The following is a 22,602-nucleotide window of genomic DNA, read 5'->3' on the forward strand; positions in this document are numbered from 1 at the left end:
TGCTAGCACGCTGGCTTGAATTTTTACAGTTCGAAGAAAGATATCTGAAAACTTGGTATATATGTTTTCAGGTATATATGCAAGGACAAGTGACAAGGACAAGTTTCTCATTCATCTGCATTGGCACAATGGCTCCCATATCATTGTAAGCAAAGACTGTGATGTGCTGTATGTATTTGTGGGCTGGTTATATAGTAATGTTGAAAGTTATATAATTCAGTTCTCAACTTTTGAAAAGCTGGCCGATATCGAGATTGCTTCTCAAGTTTTCCTGGTAAGCGACTCTGATATGAGCAGCATGGTGGAAAGGGGTATGTGTGTGTGTGGCTGTAAACTACAGCCTATTAGCTATTTTTAAAAACGGGACGTGTCGTTCCACATGTCGCGCCTCCAATTTCTTTTTCAGTAGGAAATATGTCAAAACAGCAAATTGAACAGGTCTCTTCAAGGCACTTCAGTGTGACTTTAAGTCCTTTTTTACTATAAATTATCCTCCCTGTCCAGTAGGTGGTGATATACATGAAGAATGCAAATAGCCAAAAAACAAGAGAAGATTGTGAAAATGAAAAAAATGACTTAAATGTTAATATGGAGTGGTGGTGGCATAGTGGAAGGTTGTCGGTTCGATCCCTACAGCCACCACCATTGTGTCCTTGAGCAAGTCACTTAACTCTAGTTTGCTCTGGGGGGATTGTCCCTGTAATAAGGGTTCTGTAAGTCGCTTTGGATAAAAGCATCTGCCAAATGCATAAACGTAAATGTGATCTGTTTCTCACTCATTCACACATATATCGCTTCTAACTTCAATTTAACCACTGGAGTCTTGCAGTGAATGACACAACAGAGCCGAGAAGTTTTTCTAAAAATCTTCATTTGTGTTCTGCTAAAGAAAAAAAAAAATCATATACATCTGGGATGCATGCGGGTGAGTAAATGATGAGACCATTTTTTGTAATTATCCCTTTAAGAAATGGATTGAGTTGGTTGTAGTGGGACCATATCATGCATGCTGTATGTAACAATAATACACCTACATTGTTTTGTATTTATATTTTGGAGGTCCAGAAATAGATCAAAAGTCAAAATGTAGTTCCATACACAAGTAATTTTTTGCTGCTGTACTTTTGAGACTTCTTTGTTGCATTCACACACTTTGGTGGGCTAAAGATGGACTTAGATCAAAATTGCATACTACTCTTACTATTTCTACCATATTTTTATACAGCATAAAGTATGCCATTCCAAACTCATTGATTCGTCCACATCGTTCATATAAACTGTGCTGAAATGTGTCACACAAATTGTTAAATGGATAGTTCACCCAAAGTCTCTGACAGACCCTCCCCCCTCTGGTGTTTTATACCTAAACGCCAGAGAAACTAATAATAGTATTCATCCTACTTTCTTATTCTTCACATCACCATTACTGGGCAGATTGTTTTCTTAACACAGAATAGAACATAGAAATGGTGGGTCTTTGCAGCTTTGTTAAAAAATTACCTTTTGGACTAGGCTGAACACAGTTTCTTTCCTTTTTTTCTCCCAATCTAACATAAAAAAAATTATATGGGCACACAAAAGACAAAATGATGCAGACTAGATTCATTATGAAATATTTTTTATATATTTTATATAAAATAATGAAAACATAATTTATAGTTATTAAATGTACACTCATTGATAAACCAACCCAAAGATTGATCAGTTATCGATAGTTAATCGAGGCATTGGAGCCACTGTCTCATGCATAATGCTAATAGAAACTGAAAAATTAAGACTGACAATAAGGTTAAAAGAAATCATAAAATCATCTTTGTACAAGAGATCAATCAAACAAAATAAGGACAAACTAATATATATATATATATATATATATATATATATATATATATATATAAAAACTCAGTACCCTCCAAATAATCTTACCAAATCTGTAATCTTGTATTTTCACCTTGAAATTGTCTTTATGAATTAAAAAAACAAAAAAAAATAAATAGTCAAAATATTACACGAAATAAACCTTCAGATATTACAGTTGGACTATATAATTTGCTATGATTTTTTGAATGCGCAACACAGATGCACATAGATGTTTTCACAAGTATATTACTCATATTTAGCTTTTAAAATAAAAGAACAAATTTAATAATAAAAAATAAAATAAAAAACACCATCCAACTATCAAATATACAAACAGAAATCAGACAATCCATGGTGTAAATAATGACACCCAGAACTGAGTGAGACACTGGAATCTGAAGAACCTCCCACTTCAATGACAGAAAAACAGTGGGTGAAGTTCATGTAGTCACAGCAATGAGACAAATGAGCTTATTACAATATGATAGGCAGAAATGCATGATCAGATTGTGGAAGTCCAGGTTGATGCTGTAAAACGAAAAATTCCAACATGAATTGTACATTGATTTGAATAATCTTTAACGTGTTTAATTTTTTCATAAATTATGATGAGATGAAACAAGTAATGTTAACTATTAGCAGTTCAAAGCTTTATAAAAATCACCCTATGTACAACTACACTACTAAACAGCTCTAAGGGATCCTGCAATGAATGCCAACAGTTTTTATATTTACTCGCTGCATAAAAAAAACAATAATAATATTTGCATTTTCTATGCTAGTTACTTTCATAGGCATGTATATGGTTGTTTTTGAGTGGGTCTGAGAACAGACATAAGATTTTCACTTACAGCCAAAATGACAGAAACAACTAATACAATAAAAGATAACCTACTGCAGCAGTGCTTTTACATTGACATTAATAAATAGTTCAGAATTAAAAGGAATACATCAGGTCATTGAGAGGGCAGTTTGTGGGTCCTGAGAGAGGAGGAGATATATTTTCCAGTTGGATCAGTTTAAAGGGATGGAGAGAGTTGATATGAGTCACATCACCGGTCAAAGATAGACTCTCTGACCACTCTTAAGGCAAACATGCACAGTATAGCATGGAGTACATGATAAACCACATTAGATTCATTCTGATTGTTGTTCCAGTAACCCAAACTCATACACTATAATAAGTGGGAGAAAACTTCTTTAAGGCCTCTTTAAGATTTCACAGAGCATGTAGCTAACTACAGTGTGAAGGATAAAGAGGTCTTTTACTATGTAAACTTGATGCTCTGTCTAGAAGTTGAAAACAGCCATCTACTGCCCAACAGTCATTTCACCTGATAAACCTGAACTAAAAACAATACAAATAGAAAAATAGTCTGTATGGAACACAGCTAATTAGAAGTTTTTCTTAGAGTTGGCTTTGCATATATACAGTGTCTAAATTTTACAGAACAGCCCAAGTTTACAACACAGTGCTATACCAAAACGATACATAAAAAGCAAATGACATTTCCTGTCACATGACTCATCATGTCACTTAATGACTGACTGATGTCCATGCACAGAGGAAATTATCAAAGACTTGGGTGTAACATCACAGTTTTAGTAGCGGTTGCCGTCACTGGTCATGTCTTTTCCACTACAAGGTTTGTAAGTGGAGGGGAATCTCCTTTTCATGTTTCTTTCCCCAAACACTTAATTGAAATCTAGAGATTGGTGGAGTGGAGATCTACAGAGCCATTATTGCAGTGGAGTTTCAGTCGCTATAATCCCAATGGGACTGCATGTTTACAAATGCAAAAATTCTTAAGAAGTCCATTTTTGGTGAAGTCAAAATTAGTTGAAGCAAGTCTTGGTGAATGCTTACGTCAAATTGGTTGAGATGCCAACCTTTTGCAAGCACTTTGGACACTGAATTTCATGCAGGGTATGAATTACAGATATCTGCAATTCAATTTGTACTAGTTAAAATGCTCATTCTTGATCTCAGCTATGCAATTACTACTAGTAAAATGCAAATTCTTGTTATCAGTATTTAGTTTGCACTAGTAAAAATGACGTCATTATTCACAGAAATGTCTATTATTGATATAAAAAAATACTAGAACTTCAACTAGTAAAAGCTGTAATTTTTTTTATATCTATAACAGCATTTTCACTGGTAGAATTTCACAATGATTTGTCATTCCCTCCTTAATTTCTTACAAGTTAAAATAAAAAACAGATATAGAGCTATGGGCTTCTTACTAGTAAAAATGATTGATGATGAAAAAATGTTGGTATCATTAATTGCATCGTTACTAGTGCAAATGTCCATTCCTGACATTAAATCTTCAATTAGAACTTGTAATAATGCTAATATTTTATATCAGTTAATTGGTTTTAACTTGTGGCAATCTTAATTCCAGAGATCAAAACATTGAAAAGTATTTAAAGACATGTTAAAAAGGCTTTTATAATAGTTCAAATAACATTATAGATATCTGATATTACATCACATTTATATAAAAATTTTAAGTTGTTTTTGCTAAACTTAATTACTAGTACTAATAACAACACTAGTAATTCTATTGCTGATATCAAGAATTTGCATTTTAACAAGTGAAAATTTAAATGTAGATATCTGTATTTCATATTCTGCACATGATTACATGTCGAAAGTAATGTCGGCTTGCAAAAGACTACCAATTTCTTTTTTTAATTTAAGAGCAGTAGTTTGAAAGTTAACTCTCAAATGTGTGTAAAAATATGAAATTACAAAATCAGGTGTATTCTTCATTTTTAAAGGCTTAATGTTCACCTAAAAATGAAAAGGCTATAATAATTTACGAGTTGTTTTCCATACAACGATAGTGAAAGGTGGACGAGGCTGTCAGTAAATTTACTTCTGCCTATCATCTGTTCCACAAAAGAGAGAAGACATACAGGTTTGGAACAACATGAGGGTGAGTATATTATGGCAATTTTCATTTTTGGGAGACTAACCCTTTAATGTACCTGAACATGCGTGTATGTGACTCGTAATTTATACTTGATGCATATTAACTGCAAGTCAATCCCAGAGCATTGTACCTCTTCTCAAAATTGACAGTACCATGTTTTTCATTAAAAAGCTCCAATTGCATATTGGGAAAGGTAATTTACCCACAAGATGGCTCAAGTGTAGATGTTTGTAGGTCTGCTTTGATGCATGTTTCTTTTTTGGCTGTTGAGCTGACTCTCAGATTTCTAGTGTCTCTGTTTTATTGGCTCAAGAGTCGTCTTCTGACTCGTTGATTACAAAAATAAAGCTACAATGAGAAAATAGTTCTGAAAGGAATTAAATCAGAGTGCTGTTTTTGATGTGGAGCTTTTTTTCAAGGTAGGACTCATTATGTGTGTTTGTTTTATTAAAATAGAATGTTGTACTTCTGTACCGGCTTTCAGTCTCAAGTCAACAGGCAGACCTGTATGATTCTGTCTCTCACTCCTTCAAACTTTGATAAAGCTCACAGTTTTGTGTGTGGTGTCAGCTGTAAGAGAGATTGAGCTGGCAGACTTTCATTGCTCACCACTGACGTCTGTCTTAGATGAGGGTGAACAGGACAGTGGCTGTACTGGGCAATAAGAAACTATGAATTTGATGAGCGGTTGGCACAAAATGCACCAAATCAGGCAAAATACAGGTTTGCGAAGATCTTTTCTCATCTTTTTGTCTAACATGCACTCTGTTCACAAAGAGAGGGCGAGACAGTTATTTTCTCTCGGGTATGGCAGAGGATAAGAGTTTGCTAAATTTGCGCAGCTGTTCACTAGCTGAGTGAGATTCCTCTTGCAAACGTTGGTTGTTGTTCCTAAGATTGGCCATCTCTGCTAAAAGTGCTGCCTTGTCTTGTTTCTCCTGAGAGAATAAAAGGGGATGGTAGAGGAGAACAAGAAGGACAAGACAAGGTAAAAGGGAGGAGAGAAAGAGAGAAGCTTAACTGTGATGCCATCTAAAAGACATAGTAACTGTAACATACTTCAGTCTCGTGTTTAATTTCTGAAATTTAAGAGGAGTGCACATTTTTACTGACCAAAATAAACCAGTCCTGCATTGGTCAGATTCCTCCAAAACTACTCACTTTTTCCAGATCATTGTTTAGCTGTTTCAGCATGACTTCCAGATGATACAGACGCCCAGACAGGTCATTAGTAGGCTCTTCACTGTAACACAAGCAATGACTAACAGTGTCAGAGAGACAAAGATAAGACACCCAGTATATGGCTAGTTGATGCTTCAAGGAATGTTCCAGGTTAATAATAAAATCTTATTGATTACCACAAAATATTATTTAGACACTTTTTGATTATTTAAAAAAGTTACAATAAAGGCAGACAATGGAAGTGAATGGAGCTAGTCAATTAATATTACAATACACACTTTCAAAAGTATAGCCAGAAGATGTAAACAAAGTTTTTGATTATACAGCATTTTTAATATGCGTTAAGTTGTAATGTTGGATATAACTTTTCACAGAAAACTAAAATAGTAACTAAAATCATGTTAAAATTTTTGACTGAAATCAAAATTCTTCTTTACTAATTTTTTTTCCCTTTATCTGACGGGTACGAGACTTGGTGACTTTTCTTCCATTTGCTATATGAACATGCACAACAAATTTGGAGTTGATTTGACGAGTCTAAGTGGTCAAAAAAAAAAAAAAAAAACTTCAAAAGTGACTTCCATAGGAAAGTCATACAGCCATAATGTAGAAAAAACTAAAACACAGAAATAAAGGGGTGGGACTATAAAACAAAAAGTGTGCAAAACATACACGTCCACTAAACTGAACTGGTCAGACTATAACACAGAAAATTTTTATTACATTACTTCATTGAGTTGTTGAATTTTTAAGTTTTGGTGAAATAAATTATAGGTAACAAAATGATTTATTATTTGTAACACTTTGTAACACACCATGTTCAGGGTTGACTCAATATTAATGTGTCATTATTGCAAAAAAACATACCTCAAACCACAAAAATATAGCTTTTACCTGATTGAAATTAGATTTGTTACATTTCTTTCATAACAATTAAAAAATTTCACGTTTATTTTTTCTGGTCAAATGTGACTGGGAACAACACGAATGTGATTCTGCAACGAAGGAAGCATGTTAAAATGTATATGAATCAATAAGGGAAACTGTATATCTTACTGTATATCATAACTGTTCACCATTTCTTAAAAGTTTTTAATCAACTTTCTGCATTCACTTGTTCATTTGAATAGGTCCTGCAGTGTGACATTGTCATTTTTACAGATTAAATATGTTCCATGTTGTCTCAATTAACAAGTGCTGATAAAAGCAACATCCATAATAATTACAATAAATATTCAAAATGCAGTTTAAAATAGTTTTAGAATATAGCATGTCACAACACAGGACATGTTAACTACCCATATGTGTTTAAGTATGTGTGGGCAAGTACCTGTTGAAAGTAGGAGTGGTGCGGGGAGTTTGTGGTGTGTGGAAATGCACAGGGCTGATGACGGGCCTCAACTCACTGCCGCCAGCGTGAGACTCAGACAATGAGAATAAAGAAACAGCTCTTTGCACTGTAATTAATCACACAAACATACATACAGTAGTTTATCACTCAGATAATTAATATGATGAATCACTTCTAGTTGCATCTGTACATTAAACTGGGATAGTAGAAAGTATTTTAACAAAAAAACAAATTACACACCTCTTAAGTACCATTAAGTATCTTAATTTGATGCTTGCACACATACCTTCATAAGCTTTGGCTGCATTGACAAGGCTGGACCACTCCAGGCCACAGGCAGTGTCAGGGAGGGGCATGAGTCCAGGGTCCAGTCTTCTGAGAGGTGGCACCTTATCCCTCACCTCAGTTAGAGACAACTCTGATGCAGATAACGGTACTAGAAGAGAGACAATTGTTATTAGCAGAAAGCAGTGAAAAGCATGCAAATCACTATGACTAGTAAGTGACACCAACCTTTCTTACTGGGCATCAGGGCCCCATGGTTGTTGTTATGGCCATGGCGACGGATAGGCAGTGTGCAGGTGAAGAGAAGATCACTGGGTGGGACCTGTCCTTCAAAGTGAGGCGTGCTTGCATAACTAGAATCTCTCCGTCCACTACACAGACTCTCATCTGAGAAAGTGCGTTGCAGGGTCCGATGAGGAGACTGTAGAGTCAGCACAAACACACAAATGGGTATGAACTGAATTTGATTGACTGCCATGCATACAAGCAGAGTTTTTTTATTCTTTTTGTCAATGCATTGTGTGCTCACCGCATCCCGTGATGATGTCTCTGCAGGGTCCATGATGATGAGCTTTTTCAAGTCGTCCTCAATGGTGCTCTTGTGAGATCTGCGTGGAGAGCGCAGGTCCCTCAGAGAGGCTCGTAATCTGGGCTGTCCAAACACGTTCTTACTATTCATATCCACCTGCCTGAATGCACAAACATTTGTCAGAAATCACAAACAAGATTCAAAGGGCCCCCTATGGTCTCTAAAGAGGTACCTCTGGCTTAGGTTCACTTTACACACACAAACACACTCACTTGCTGCTGTTGCTGTCAGTGTTGGTGGTCGATGCAGTGCTGTTCTCCTGTTGCCATGCACTATGCTTGCTTTTACTAAGGGACTTGGGGGCGGAGCTTGACAGCTGGGTGGAGCCTGATGTGGGTGTGACTGTTGAAGCTCTGAAAGGCCGGGGTTTATCGGCCATAGCAGGGGTCTTATACCCTTGAGGCGTATAGCAGGCCCTAACCCCCAACACACACAAATACATATGCAGATATGTGCCAGCTGGTCACAGGATTATACAGAATTATAAATACTTTGTTGCAAAACGAGCCTTTGCTGCTTATAATATGACATAGCTACAGGGATAACAGGGTAAGCTCAATTAATAAATCTATATTTTATTCAATGATTTCAAAAGCTGTATAAGACCTACTTACACAAAGAGCGAATATTAAACACAAACAAGAGTATGAATTAAAACAATACATTATTATGGACCTATTCATTTCCTGGCTGTAAATCTGCAGGCCATGGTTTTATTTAATCTTTTGGTGCAAAAAACATCACTGACCAATAACATAGGTGCTTTTGGGTCATGTGTCTTGAACATGTATTCTGGATAGATTGTTACCAATAAAACTCTGGTCTTAGAGCATACGGAACATATAAAAGCTATAACATTACTAACGGATAACAGAAATAAAATTAACAGTAACAAATTGGTGCAAAAAGAAGCTGTGGATCACCACTGCGCTGCAATAATGCAAGTAAAATGTGTATATTTGTATCAGATGGCTTGCTTCTGGGTGGTTTTGTTTAAAATGTGTCAAGTCTGTTTTTGTCAGATATTACATTAAAATGCGTAATATTGGAATTGTAAGACAGTTTGTAATTTGCATTGGAATTTGTAATGTTTGTACTTACAGATGCATTGCATTAAACCATGCAAATGACTCAAGTAATTTTTGTTATGGTCTTGGTGTAAATAGACCTTTTGTCAGCTATTTTTGTTTTCTGGGAACATACCTTAAAGGGATAGTTCACCCCAAAAAAGAAATTCTCTCATCATTTACTCACCCTAATGCCATCCCAGGTGTATATGACTTTCTTTAGCAAGTGGGTGGACATTTGAATCTCCAAAAATCACAGACAGTCAGCATAAATGTCATCCAAATGAGTCCAGCTGTTAAATGACTGTCTTCTAAAGCAATACGATCACTTTTGGTACAAAAAGATAAATATTAAAGTACTTTTTAACTATAAATTATAGCTTCCAGTCAACAGCAGTATGCGTGAGTGATGTAACGGGGTTGGTATGTTCACGTGACTGACGCACATGCAACACCCGGAAGAGCAGCACAGTTTACAATTGTGCAGGAGGAACGTTGTACAGAGGCTTCGTTGGTTTTGGTTTAGATATGTATTTGTATCTGTTCGTTTATTGACAACGGTGCATTTGTGTGCTTATCCTGGATGCATCAACCAATAGAAAAATGTGAGATTACGTCTGTAACATGCCAACGTGAATACGCCACGCAAGAGACAGCATGAACTCATCCCTTCTGTGATGTGAAAGTGCATACTGCTGTTAACCGGACGGTGTGATTAAAAAATACATAAATATTGATCTTTGTTTGCACCAAAATCGATCTATTTAGAAGACTGGAGTCATATCGATGATGTTTATGCTGACTGCCTGTGATTTTTGAAGCTTCAAAAAGGTCTGATCTCTAGCTACTTGCATTTTAAGGACCTACTGAGCAGAGATATTTTCTTCAAATGTGTTCTGGTGAAGAAGTCATACAGACCTGGGATGGGATGTGGGTAATTAAATTATGAAAGAATTTTCATTTTTGGGTGAACTAACCCTTTAAGTCCATGCCATGTTTATACAGATTATTCTGTTCAAGAGCTATACAGTACATCTATTGTTGCTGTTTGTTGGTTATGTTGCTATGTTTGAGAAGCTCAATATTTTTCAAGTTAGAATAAAAAAAGACTTCCATACCTTGGTTTGAAGCTGTCTGCATTGGCGGATCCCGGAGGGGGGAACGTGCGTGTGCGATAGTTCTTGGTTTGACTGGCTAAGGCAGGAATGATGGGCGACGACTCTCTGTGATGACCCTCCCCTGCACTCCTCCCTCCCGTTCCTGACAGCTCTTGCAGGCCGCTGTACGTAGCAGAGCTATGCAGCAGTTTATGTGGAGTTCCTGCATGACTGCGGTTGGGCTTGGCTCCTGTAGTATTGGGGCTGGGTGTGTAGAGAGATGCATCAATGCCACTGTCACTGGACCCTCCTTTGCCCATTAGGTCAGGGTCAGGGTCTGAGGGGTCACTCAGTGCACCGGAAACCCCACCTCCTACACCGTCAAACCAGCGCTCATCACTGTGACTGCTGGAAGCATTGCTGGAGAGGGTGTTACTGCTAGAGTGACTGGAGTAGTGTGCCTCACCCTGAGAGAGAGAGCAGAACAGGTGGGGAAAAAAAAAAGAGAGTTATGTAAAATTTACAGACCAATTCATACTTCAGCAATTGTTACCGTCCGCAATATTATAAAGATTCAGATCTTTTTTCTAATTTACGTCTATGGACGTTCTGTGTGTTTGGATAGTTTTAAATGGAATTGTAGAAAAATATCCAAAAATATAGTAAAACATTGTTGCTGGGGCACATAAAATAGCGAAACAAGGAACCCAAAGATAACACACCATGTGTATTTCCTTATCTCAAACATGTATAACATATGTAAGGATTTATTGTTTATTTATTGTTATTTGATTGTCATTCTCAAGTCTTTGCAGTTAACCATGTAACTGTAAAATGTAACAATTTCCATATGAATAAAAATGCTTTGCAATGTCACACATCATTCCAGCTCACCTAAGATAACGTCCATTCTATTTATGAGCACAATTTACTGAAAATCATGCTGTTCATGGCAATCTCACATTCATTACTATGGGATGCACTTTAAAGCTTGTCTAAGCAAACAAACAAGATTACCCAAGGGGCAACTTTCCTTGGGAGGATGATTTCTCACCTTTGAGTGGCGGTTTGGAGAGTCCTTTCCTTGGACGTCCTGTCGGGCCTGTCTTCTCTGAGCTGAGCTCACTGAGACACCTCGTGATGAGGCAGGGACATGCCACATGGGCTCTGTTTAACAGACATACAAATACAAAATGGTATGGGTGTTTGATACACTTCATTGTGCTTGATAATCAGAATCTATCAGAGTCTGTCCATCAGTCAGTATACACCAGACAATCACCATAATCTCACAGCCTCTGATTACCAATGGATTTAAAACAGTGGTTCTCAACTGGTTTTGTTTAAGGACCCGAAAACAATTTTCATTAGACATCAAGTGGTTATCCAATGCAGTCCCACAATTTTTTTGTGTACAATAGTAAGAAGAAATGTCCTTGAAATAAAAAATGGATAGGGTCAGAAAATAGGTTTATCCTCTCTGCAATTGAACTGTATTTTACTGCATATGTAGTCTGATTTCTTTCACTTTTCATATTTGTATTTATTTTTTTTATTTTTTCCGAAGATGAGGTCATGTCATGCAACCTGTCCATGTTGGCCTGTACATAGGCTGGCTAGGTTCCACCATGTAACACCTAGTTTAATAGTTGAGAATCACTTGGATCCTATGTTCAGTGTTTAACCAACAGAGGGCAGTGTTCACAAAGGTGATGGCATTGCACAAATTATTTTGTTTATGTGTTGTCCACAAAAATGTTGCATTTGTTTACCTGACTTATTGCGCTCCATTGTACTCTCTTGGCTAGTGAAGCCAGATGAAGATTCTCCACTAGAGACATCAACAGTTACATGTGGGTCAAACGGCTGGAGAGAACGTTGGACTGATCCAAACCTACAAACACAAAATATTAACCTTTGGTATTGAACACATGCCAAATAACTCAAATCAAATAAGCAGCAACTCACTCCAACAAGAGCACGACAACAGATTCCCTGTCCTGAGAAATCATACCTGAACAATATATGTTCAGGGGAGCAGCCCAGACTTTTTAGCCAATCAGAAAACTAGCTGATTAGAAATTCTCTCTCCATTCTGTCACTGTTTTTGTAAAACTGTTTGTATTGTCCATTTCATTAATCTGTTTGTGGTTTATATTTTGTATCATGTTTACACCATACTCAAATGAGTAATTCTAAATCCATCTAAACTCTCTCATCATTTACTCACTCTCATGCCATTCCAGATGTGTCTGACTTGATTTATGTTCAGTGGAAGAAAAAGATTTTTAGAAGAAAATCTCTGCTCTGAAAGTCCATACAATGTAAGTGAATTGTGTAACTTTGAAGAATGAACATAAAATAAATTCATAAGACTCCAGTAGGTAAATTCATATCTAAAGCGATATGATAGGTGTGGGTAAGAAACAGATTTTTTTAAGGTTCAAAGTCCACCATTCAATTGCATTTAAAGGACCATTTTTTTATATTTTCATTTCTGTTCTGGAGAGGAAAGAAAGTCATACACATATGGCATAGCATTAGCATGACTCAAAGCTGAGAAATATTGTATTTTTGAGTGAACTATCCCTTAAAAAAAGAAGAAGAAGAAAAAAAAAAAAAAAGCAGAAAGAAATGCTTTCTGCCTGTAAATAATTTTGTGCATTCAGGTTGACTGACATGCAGGGTTTTGGACAAAGGGTGTGTGTTTAAATGGCAGAAGCTAGAAAAACCTTTTGCACCTTAAAGTCACCGAGTGTCATGTGCCTCACACAGCATACACAAGACACACAGAATCCCGAGCTTGTTGCAAGCTAAGCGCGTTGTCACTTGTCACCACGTTGATTTGAGCAGTGATATACGGGTGGGTCTGATGGGACTATTAATAGCACTCATTACCACATCCCGCAGATTCACCAGCACAAATACAGTCAAGTATGATATGCTAACAGTCTCACAACAGTAAACAGTATCACAACAACTCTTCATTACCCTCCAATACAGCTTTAATCTCCCATCACATGCAAAAAAAAAATAAATAAAAAAAAATAAAAAAAACAACATTACAGACTTACCAAACAAAAATCTTTGAAATATGGGAACAGAATCAGAAGAACTGTTATACTGAGAAAGCTTGTTCTAAGCTCCATAAATATTTGAGGTGTTTGTCATGGGGATTGTGTTTTGAAGGGACAAGCACTAATTAAGAGCAAAAACAGGATATGCTCTTATCATTGCACTAACTATAAATAATGTGATTGGGAAACATAAAAGGGTAAAAACAGTGTCTCATTCAAACACACACATTTGCTTTTGTGTTTTTAATCATAAAAAGAGACCCATACATTACAAGTTTCTCTGGTTGAAAGGGCAGCCAACCAGCAAACACGCACAAACAAAATAGATCTATGAGCACTGAACGGCTGCCTGTACATGCCTCGACCTTTGCTTTATACACACATACACAATGTGCCTGTGAATCTGATGGGTGAATTAGAACTACATGTTTAGCTGATACATGTCTCAACACCAGCCTCTCATTAACCAAAATTCACATCCCTTCATGATGACAAACAATGCCTGAAGACGTTCATTCATATGGCCATAGCTTCTTTAGTGTCACAGATTACATAAGGGCTGGGCAATTTATTGAAAGGATAATATATTCAACATTATATTGTTGGCGATATAAGATTAACCAACATTGTGAATATTGACATTTTAATGTGCCCACTCCTCGTGTCACAACTTAAGATACTATAATACTGTCTCTCATAGAAAATATGTCAATAGTGTAACACCAATTAGTGTAAAACCAATGGTGTTACAATAGTGTAACACCAATAATTATTTGCGTCATTACTTACAAAAGTTTAAGGGTTAGTTCATCCAAAAATTCTGTCATTATTTACTCACCCTGATGCCATCCCAGATGTGTATGACTTTCTTTCCTCTGCAGAACACAAACTAAGATTTATAGAAGACTATCTCAGCTCTGTACTTCCATACAATGCAAGTGAGTGGTTGCCAGAATTTTAAAGCTACAAAAAGCACATAAAGGCAGTATAAAAGTGGTGAAATCCATGACCTCAGAAGTGAAGTAACAGATCAAAATGTAAGTATTTTTTGTACTGTAAACCTCCACCTTTGGCAAGCCCCAACTAGTAGGTGGCAATATGCACGGAAAATGCAAATCGGCAAAAAACTAAAGAAGAATGTGGAATTGAGAGTGGAGTTTTACAATAAAAAAGGACATAAATATTGATCCGTTGCTCACCCAAACCTGTTATATCACTTCTGATGATTTAGATTTAACAACTGGAGTCTTTTGGATACATTTTACGTTGCATTTATGTGCTTTTTGGAGCTTAAAAATTCTGGTCACCATTCACTTGCATTGAATGGAGATATACTAATAAAAATCTTTGTTTGTGTTCTATAGAAGAAAGTAGTCATACACATCTGTTCTGGTAATTATTAATAGATTAATATGGCTGCTTATTATTATGTATTGTTTATATTGGTGCATATAATACAATTTATAAAATATTATTTCTTGTGTTCATATGGCTAATAACAGTGAGGGAAAAACGTGCATTATTTAAAAAAAAAAAATTCTGTTTTAAATTTACTCGTATAATATCATAATAATGGTTCCTCTGATTAAAATAAGTGCACTCATTTTTTAAATATATGATGAATATCATCACGATGCTGATAAATGTTGAGATTTATCAAACTAGTAGCTTTAGCTAGTTCAACCAGCCCTAGTTTCCAATGTATGGCTCACCTATGTTGATCAAGCTGCTGTGTGTAAAATTAAAATTTTCTGAACTCTGTGACCTTAACTTTTGAACTCCTGTTATATAATGGACAGGTGCTACAAAAGAATGGGCAATCTGACCAGTACTGACCTGTCTGGAGAGGGTTTATAGCGCACAAATGGTCCGCTGAGACCTGGCACCCCCAGTACGGCTGAGCTGAACCCAGAGCTTGGACTGGAGAAACTAGCCGAAGGGTTTCTGTACACCAACCCTCTGTCCCCACCAACGGGAGACACACTATAATGGTTCTCTGGATAACTGACAGGCCTGTAGGAGGGGACGGAAATAGCTAGTTAGAAGAACAACAAGCAAGGAGACTGAATCCAAAATATTTGACCAATTGTTGCCATTTTTATGTAACTGAGATTTCAACCATATGCAGTGATACCTTTTAGCAGAGATATGTTGAGGCTCTCTGAAGGGGATGGGGACCAGAGATTTGAGTGTACGGCTGGGGACTGCTGGTGGGGCTCCACTGGGAGTCCAGCGCTGGGCGGAGCTGTGTGTACCAGGGGGGCTGTCCCAGCGCCATATTGGGGTTCGTTGTCCACTGCGATACCCTGCAGCCACTTGTTCTGCTTCTCCCTTCTGCTCCATCATTTTCATCTCGTACTCCTCCGTGCAGCCTCTACAAACACAAGAAAACAGACCAATGATTAATATTTGAAGAAATATGTAATAATCAGTGGCATGTTGTCGACTTCAGAAATTAGGAGGTTTGGAGTTTTTAGTACAATGTAAATTCATATATAAAAAATGAATACATCACATTCATTGCACAGTTTAGCTTCCTTCCTCAGAAACTTTATCTGCAGATATTTCTCATTTTGTCCTTTGCACTGTCATTTATGATCTCATCAGTGAAAACGCTCCTGCTATATATCTTCGAGTCATTAGTTCAATGTCATCAGTTCATATCTAAATGAAAAGTAAAAACTTCAGGGCACTGGGTAAAAACTTCAGGGCACTTCAGGGTGATCATGATGGTTTTAAAGTCTTAGTCCCCGGCTTAATGAAACATACCCAAACCCTTCATCCCCTGTAAGAGTTTACAGCTTTTACGGGAAGGTTACAGCAAATGGTTCTGCAGTAATTTGTGTGAACTCTTGAGTACAGCGGGTCTGGTTCACTGGCAGATTAGTCCCAAAATCCCTGCTGACTAGTACACTAACCCTGACTGAATGCCAAACAGTATCAGGATGAAATGCACTCATCAGCGTCTGTATCCCTCTGGGTCTCTCTGCTTTCTGATGATGATGAGAAAATGAACCCCCCTTTGATTTTCACACACAGACTTAAGTCAAGATCCAACTATCCTTTGATTTTAGTTGCTTCTGACCAGACAGATTTATCAGCTTACATTTGTCTATTTAGGGCCAGTAAGTTTTTCCAAACAAATCATTAACATATTGCATGTTTCAGTAAATTTGAATTAAGTATTTGTGAGGCAGTACCCACAATGATGGGTCATCTTATGGTAATTCTATTAAATAACAAGGTTTTTTTAATTTTCTGAGGAATAAGTGGTGGCGTTTACACGTGCAAAAGTTGCCGGCATAATGCTAGGGTGTTCTGGGTGGATGTTTACTGGACCCAACTCTGATATTCTTGTCCCTCAATTACTCTGACTACGGGATTTTTGTGCTCAATTTATCATCTGCCAGACAAAAATCGTACAACAAATTGCTTAGAAAAGTAATGGCATGCAAGCTGCACAATTTAAACGGTCATTGAAGTCTTAAAGTTAAATACCCACGATTTGATCAAATATTTATGCTTGACTTAGCAAGCATGACTAATTACAAATTTATAATTTAGCTGATTCAAAGCAAATTTCAGAACAAGTTAAGAGGGCTTTGAACCTACAACCCAGATCTTCAAAAACCACCGCCTAATCCAGAAGCCGTCTTGCAAAGCCCTGCGGTCCTTGCTGTAGACCCTGCTGTCCACTCACCAGCAAATCATAAACCAAAGCCCTACAATGCAGCCTAGAACAATTTGGTATAGTAACACATTCTGGGCCAAAATGTTATCCAAAATATTAGACAAAGAAAGCAGGAGAAGCAGTGCAGAGAATGGATTAGACACTGGCTCCATAGTGCTTCTTTCTAACACATCAAAAACTCGCTTCTGAAGACTACATGAGAACATAAACCTCCTATGACTGACTACACAGGCATGCTGAAAGGAGAAATCTCAATAGAAGAAAACATGGAAATTCACTACTAACACCTGTGTTAGTTGGTATACAGTCAGTTTCAAAAGTCTTGTGAGCATGCTTAATCATATTCATCTTGCAAGATTAAAACCTAAATTTAGTAATTGTTTTCTTTTCTATAATAAAACATGATGTCATGGACTCAAAACCTGTTGATCCATGTTATCCCAGCATGATTTAACCCTTCTACTGTCTTCAGATTTTTTGACAGATTTGAAATCATGAAATCACACACACACACACACACACACACACACACACACACACACACACACACACACACACACACACACACACACACACACCTAGATTCCATGCTTCTGTGTGATTTTCAAGATTTGATTATTTCTTATAAGACTTTATTACAAACAAGACTTTATTCTTCTTCACGGTTTATTACTGATTTTTTTTATTATTAATAATTTCTTTATTGCTGTTCATTATCTTTCTGATTATTATCTTGAAATTTGTATATTGACTAAATTTTTTTGCAAACATACAAAAAATCTGTTCAAATTAAAACAAAAAAAGTCTTCTCTTTGTAACACTAATGTCAAGTTTGAATGCAAACAAACAAATGCTAAACTTTGACGAAAAATAGTCTTTGGACATATCTAAATATATATCTAATTTCATAACTTGTGACATATCTAGATATTAACTTTGTAACAACATCACTATACAGTGACCAGGCAAACATGCATGGATAGCTACAGCTATCTACTGGTTATAATTTAAAATTTCACGTAAAAGTATATATATATATATATATATATATATATATATATATATATATATATATATATATATATATATTTTCCAGCAGATGCTCCAAATGCATGACACATTTTGATATTTTCTCTTTTTTTTTTCAATTTAATGAGGTGCAGGTCTCCAGTCTAATTTTAACTTTTTAACATTGTCTAAACTGAAACATTAAGGAGCCAAATGGCTGATTTTAGTCGCCAAATCACAGAATTGCTCGAAGATAGACAGCCCAAGAAAAGGATGTCAGCTGATAACCCATTTATCAAAGGTTTAATGAACAGTATATAGTTAAGATAAGTTTGCATTCCATTTTGTCTAATAAATGTTCACACCCCTTTCATAATTTATACACCTATAAGAGATAAAATATTTTGTATTTAGAACTGCTCTTCAGAATCTATATTACAGATATTTACATAAAGTATAGTATGCATAAAGAAGTGTGTTGTCTTCTTGAGCATCAATGAACGTTTGCAACTTGTGTAATAGTTGTGTGCAAGTCCCTCAATTGTCCTAAGTGTCAAAAGCTTGATTTATACGCACGCCCGCCCGCCCAATCATGCCACAGTCCAAATCATTGAGATCACATTTCTTCCCCATTCTGATGGTTGATGTGAACATTAATTGAAGCTCCTGACCCTTATCTGCATGATTTTATGCACTGCAGCCACATGATTGGCTGATTAGATAATAACATGGATGATTGTTGGTGCCATACAGGCTGGTTTGAGTATTTCTGTAACTGCTGATCTCCTGGGATTTTCACACAGAACAGTCTCTAGAATTTACTCAGAATGGTGCCAAAAACAAAAATCATCCAATGAGTAGCAGTTCTGTGGATGGAAATGCCTTGTTGATGAGAGAGGTCAACAGAGAATGGCCAGAATGGCATATGAAAGCATACAACCCGACTGTCGCCAATGGTGACTAGATTTTAAATTATTGTCGCAATCAATTTCTTTTGAAAATAGTCGCAGTCTGGAGCCCTGAGGTGTGTTATTAATTAAGTAAAATAAATAGTGTTTAATTCATAATAAAGAGGCCCTATTATGCTTTTTAGGATTTTACCTTTCCTTTAGTGTGTAATATAGCTGTTTCTGCATGTAAAAGGTCTGCAAATTTACAAAGCATAAAGTCCACGCCAAAGGGTGTTACACCCTCCCACAGAAAACACTGCTCCTGAACTGCCTGAAATGCCTGGTTTGCAGTCCAGCCATTACTTCTGTGACTTTGTCACTATGTAATACATTTGCATACTGCCTAAAGGGCTACTTCATTATGATAAGGGGGCGTTACATTTCCGACACACACCAAGCGGTTGACAAATCACAGCAGATTGGGCCATCTGACCAGTCAAAGGACTGGACTTTTCGGAAAGGGAGGATTTAAAAAGATAGGCGCCAAATCAGAGTGTTTCAGACAGAGGGTGAAAAGAGGTGAACAATATGAACAATGAACAATATGAGAAAAATTATGTGTTTTTGAACATTAAAGCATGTAAACCTATTCTAGTAGACCCCCCCTGTAAATGAGCATAATACTGGCTCTTAAAATTAAATTATGTAATTGAGTACCTTGGAGGTAAATTAGGTCTAAATACCATAACATTCCAAAAGAAATGCACAAGTTAAGTGTTATTACTTTAGTAAACTTAGTTAATTACATTTCTTAAAAAAAAAAAAAAAGCTTAATAAATTACAAGAATGCTGTATTTGATCACACTTGACCAGGAATACCAAGAGTGTCGGCCTGTAACAAAGACTGTAGAAGGGTTAATAATGTTCCAAAGAGCATCTTGTGTACGTTTCATACAAAAGAATTAACATGGTAAATGTAACAAATTTGATTACATTAGAGACGAAGAAATAGTGCAGAATCTACATCATTCATTTAGCATTTTTTTGTTTTACATTTTTGAAAATCCTATAACTTTGCGAAATCAGAATTTTAAACCCATTATAAATGTACCATATACATTCTTTAAGGAATTTTCCATAAGAAAATGACAACTTCTCAATCAATAGGACCTGTTAGAAAGGCAACTGATACTTTATCATATCAGATTTGAATAAAAAACAGCACATGCAGTTTTGAAAGTTAAAGTCAAGATTTTTGCACACTATTATTATATGATTATTATTATTTCATGTTAACAGTTTCAAAGCTTTTTAAGAGCCTCAATACACCCTCACTAACCAAAATGACCCTTTTGTGCACACAAACACTTCTTAAATCAAAGATACTGAAGCTCTTCGGTGAACAAAGGCCAAAAAACCCTGAGCCTCATGTTGCTGAACAAGAGGTCTCTCTCATCACTGAAAGAGTACTGTCAGCATCACCACTCCTTTTACTGCCAGCCATCCATCCATCCATCCATCCTTCTGTTCATCACCTCCGCCGGCTTAATGATCACCATGCCCATGTATTCTCATTCCTTTGTCATTCTTTGTTACTGTACAATCAATTCAATTTTAACACTCCCCCTCCATCCTCTCTTTGTCTCCAATCCACTAACCTCCAAGTGTAGAACATGCAGTCATTTCAGATGTCCGCGGCAGAGCCATGAGGCATCCCTAACTGACAGATGAAGTACAGGCGAGCCCTCACAACCTTGCGCGTGCACGCGCACACACACGGTCTGCTTTCCCCACCCCTTCAATCCTCTATTTCACTATGATAACAAGAGGAGAAGGAGGGAGAAAGAGGAGGGGTAGGTTCTTTCCTCTGTATGTAATATCCTCCCACTTCTCACACGTCTCAACATTTACAGTCTGAATTCTAAACACACACCATCCTTTTTCTCTCTGCCTCAAGCAAGAATGAATGTATTAATTACTACCATTTATTTATTTATTTTAAGCCCCTTTTCACAGATTCAAGCCTTAATCTCAAGCAATCTGCTTCACTGGCACTCCACGGCAAACAAAAAAGACAGAACAACGAAATAGGAGAGAGGGAGAGAGATACAAATAAGAGAGGGAAAGGGAAAGAGATAGGAAGCCACAAAGAGAAACATGTCTAAGCATGTAATTAAAATACTCTTTCACTCCATGGCCATTGTCGATAGGGGGTGTTGGGATGCATGCATGTGTGCGAGAGAGAACATTTCAAAAGAAGTTTACTAACAGAAATTAACCACAAAGAACATCACATGTCCCTCTAGCATGCAATCAAACACATTGCTGAGCAATTAGTCACTAAAAGCAGACACTCAGCAGAAAGTTATGCAATGCTAAATTATGTTAACATTCATGGACTATGCATTGCATGCACTTGCAAACACATTTGTATGCATGCACATTAATAATTTAGAATCAAGCAAGCAACAAAAGGCTGTGCACTAATGGACTAGTTAAATTTATTCATCATAAATGTATAACATCATCCTGTTAGCTGCCAAAAAACAACATAAACAATGTAGCTCGATTAGCAAACTTTGTGCATTTGCATTCTATAGAATGTGAGTTCACAAGTGTGCATTTATAGTCATTTTACAATTGCTTCGAACACAGCTCGTCCAATCAGAATTTTGAGTGAACTATCTGTTTCATAATAACAGTTTGAGCAGGAAGATTAGATGCGCTCGCAAACGTACCTTTTCGATGCAGCAAAACGGAGGCTTCACATAATCACTGTTTTCATCTGTAAACTGTTCCATCCCTCTCTCCTCTCCTTTTCTAACACTCTCTTTCTATCTGTCCCTCTCTCTCTTTTTCTCTCACTCTAACACTCCCACTCACTTTTCCCCTGAGAACTGAGGCGTCTGCCAACGTTCTCAAAATCTGGTGAGCGCCTGTGTGTGTTTGTCCACCAGACAAAGAGCTTTTCCCTCTCGGTTGAAGATACAGCTAGCAGGTTTTTTTATGTTTTATGGATCACCTGAAAATGAAATTTAATCTTTGAATTATGTCAGAGGGTTTCCAACACTGACAGGCTTCTGCAACAAGCAGCATTAATTCTGGCACGAGAGCCGTCATTAATCTGTCCAAAACGAGAATGTGTCTCCGGAGGGAGTGCAAAGTGCAAAAAAATACTCAAAAAAACAAAACAAACAATACCAGCAGCCTGTCAGACATTAAATGTGCTGCTGCCCACATTTTTAGCTTAAATTTGCTGTTTTCAGGACAGAACGAATAATGCTGAGTTGAGGTTCCAACAATCAGTTGTCAGAGAAGGACTCTTTTCCAAAACCTAGTGAGCTGCCATGCTGCTTAACTGAAATGGAACCACATTAGTGACTGATTTGGAATGCTTTACATAAGCAGCAACTCTATGCATCATGAAAAAAGCCCTCCAGATGATAAGTGCATAGGAGACTCAACTCAACACTGATTTCAATACAGGCAGTGTGAGATGAACAACGCAACTCTTTAAGGTTGTGTCCTAAGCAGACACAATGCAATAAAGGGACAAGGATTAA

General features: G+C 36.8%; 1 protein-coding gene across 1 annotated transcript in view; it reads right to left on the reverse strand.

Moving 5' to 3' along the window:
• Positions 1–1,674: 1,674 nt before the first annotated feature.
• LOC127623183 (signal-induced proliferation-associated 1-like protein 3) overlaps positions 1,675–22,602 on the reverse strand; it is a 113,177-nt gene continuing 92,249 nt past the window's right edge. Inside the window, exons 10-21 of the mRNA XM_052097501.1 lie at positions 15,585–15,824; positions 15,287–15,463; positions 12,146–12,267; positions 11,428–11,540; positions 10,395–10,840; positions 8,422–8,625; positions 8,150–8,309; positions 7,849–8,041; positions 7,622–7,771; positions 7,315–7,441; positions 5,964–6,045; positions 1,675–5,740 (exon numbers count right to left, since the gene is read on the reverse strand). Coding sequence (XP_051953461.1) covers positions 5,594–5,740; positions 5,964–6,045; positions 7,315–7,441; positions 7,622–7,771; positions 7,849–8,041; positions 8,150–8,309; positions 8,422–8,625; positions 10,395–10,840; positions 11,428–11,540; positions 12,146–12,267; positions 15,287–15,463; positions 15,585–15,824 — 2,161 coding nt within the window. The 3' untranslated portion in view covers positions 1,675–5,593. The remainder of the gene's footprint in view (positions 5,741–5,963; positions 6,046–7,314; positions 7,442–7,621; positions 7,772–7,848; positions 8,042–8,149; positions 8,310–8,421; positions 8,626–10,394; positions 10,841–11,427; positions 11,541–12,145; positions 12,268–15,286; positions 15,464–15,584; positions 15,825–22,602) is intronic.

This window comes from Xyrauchen texanus, chromosome 29 (genome assembly GCF_025860055.1).
Source record: "Xyrauchen texanus isolate HMW12.3.18 chromosome 29, RBS_HiC_50CHRs, whole genome shotgun sequence".
In the NCBI taxonomy this organism is placed as follows: domain Eukaryota; kingdom Metazoa; phylum Chordata; class Actinopteri; order Cypriniformes; family Catostomidae; genus Xyrauchen; species Xyrauchen texanus.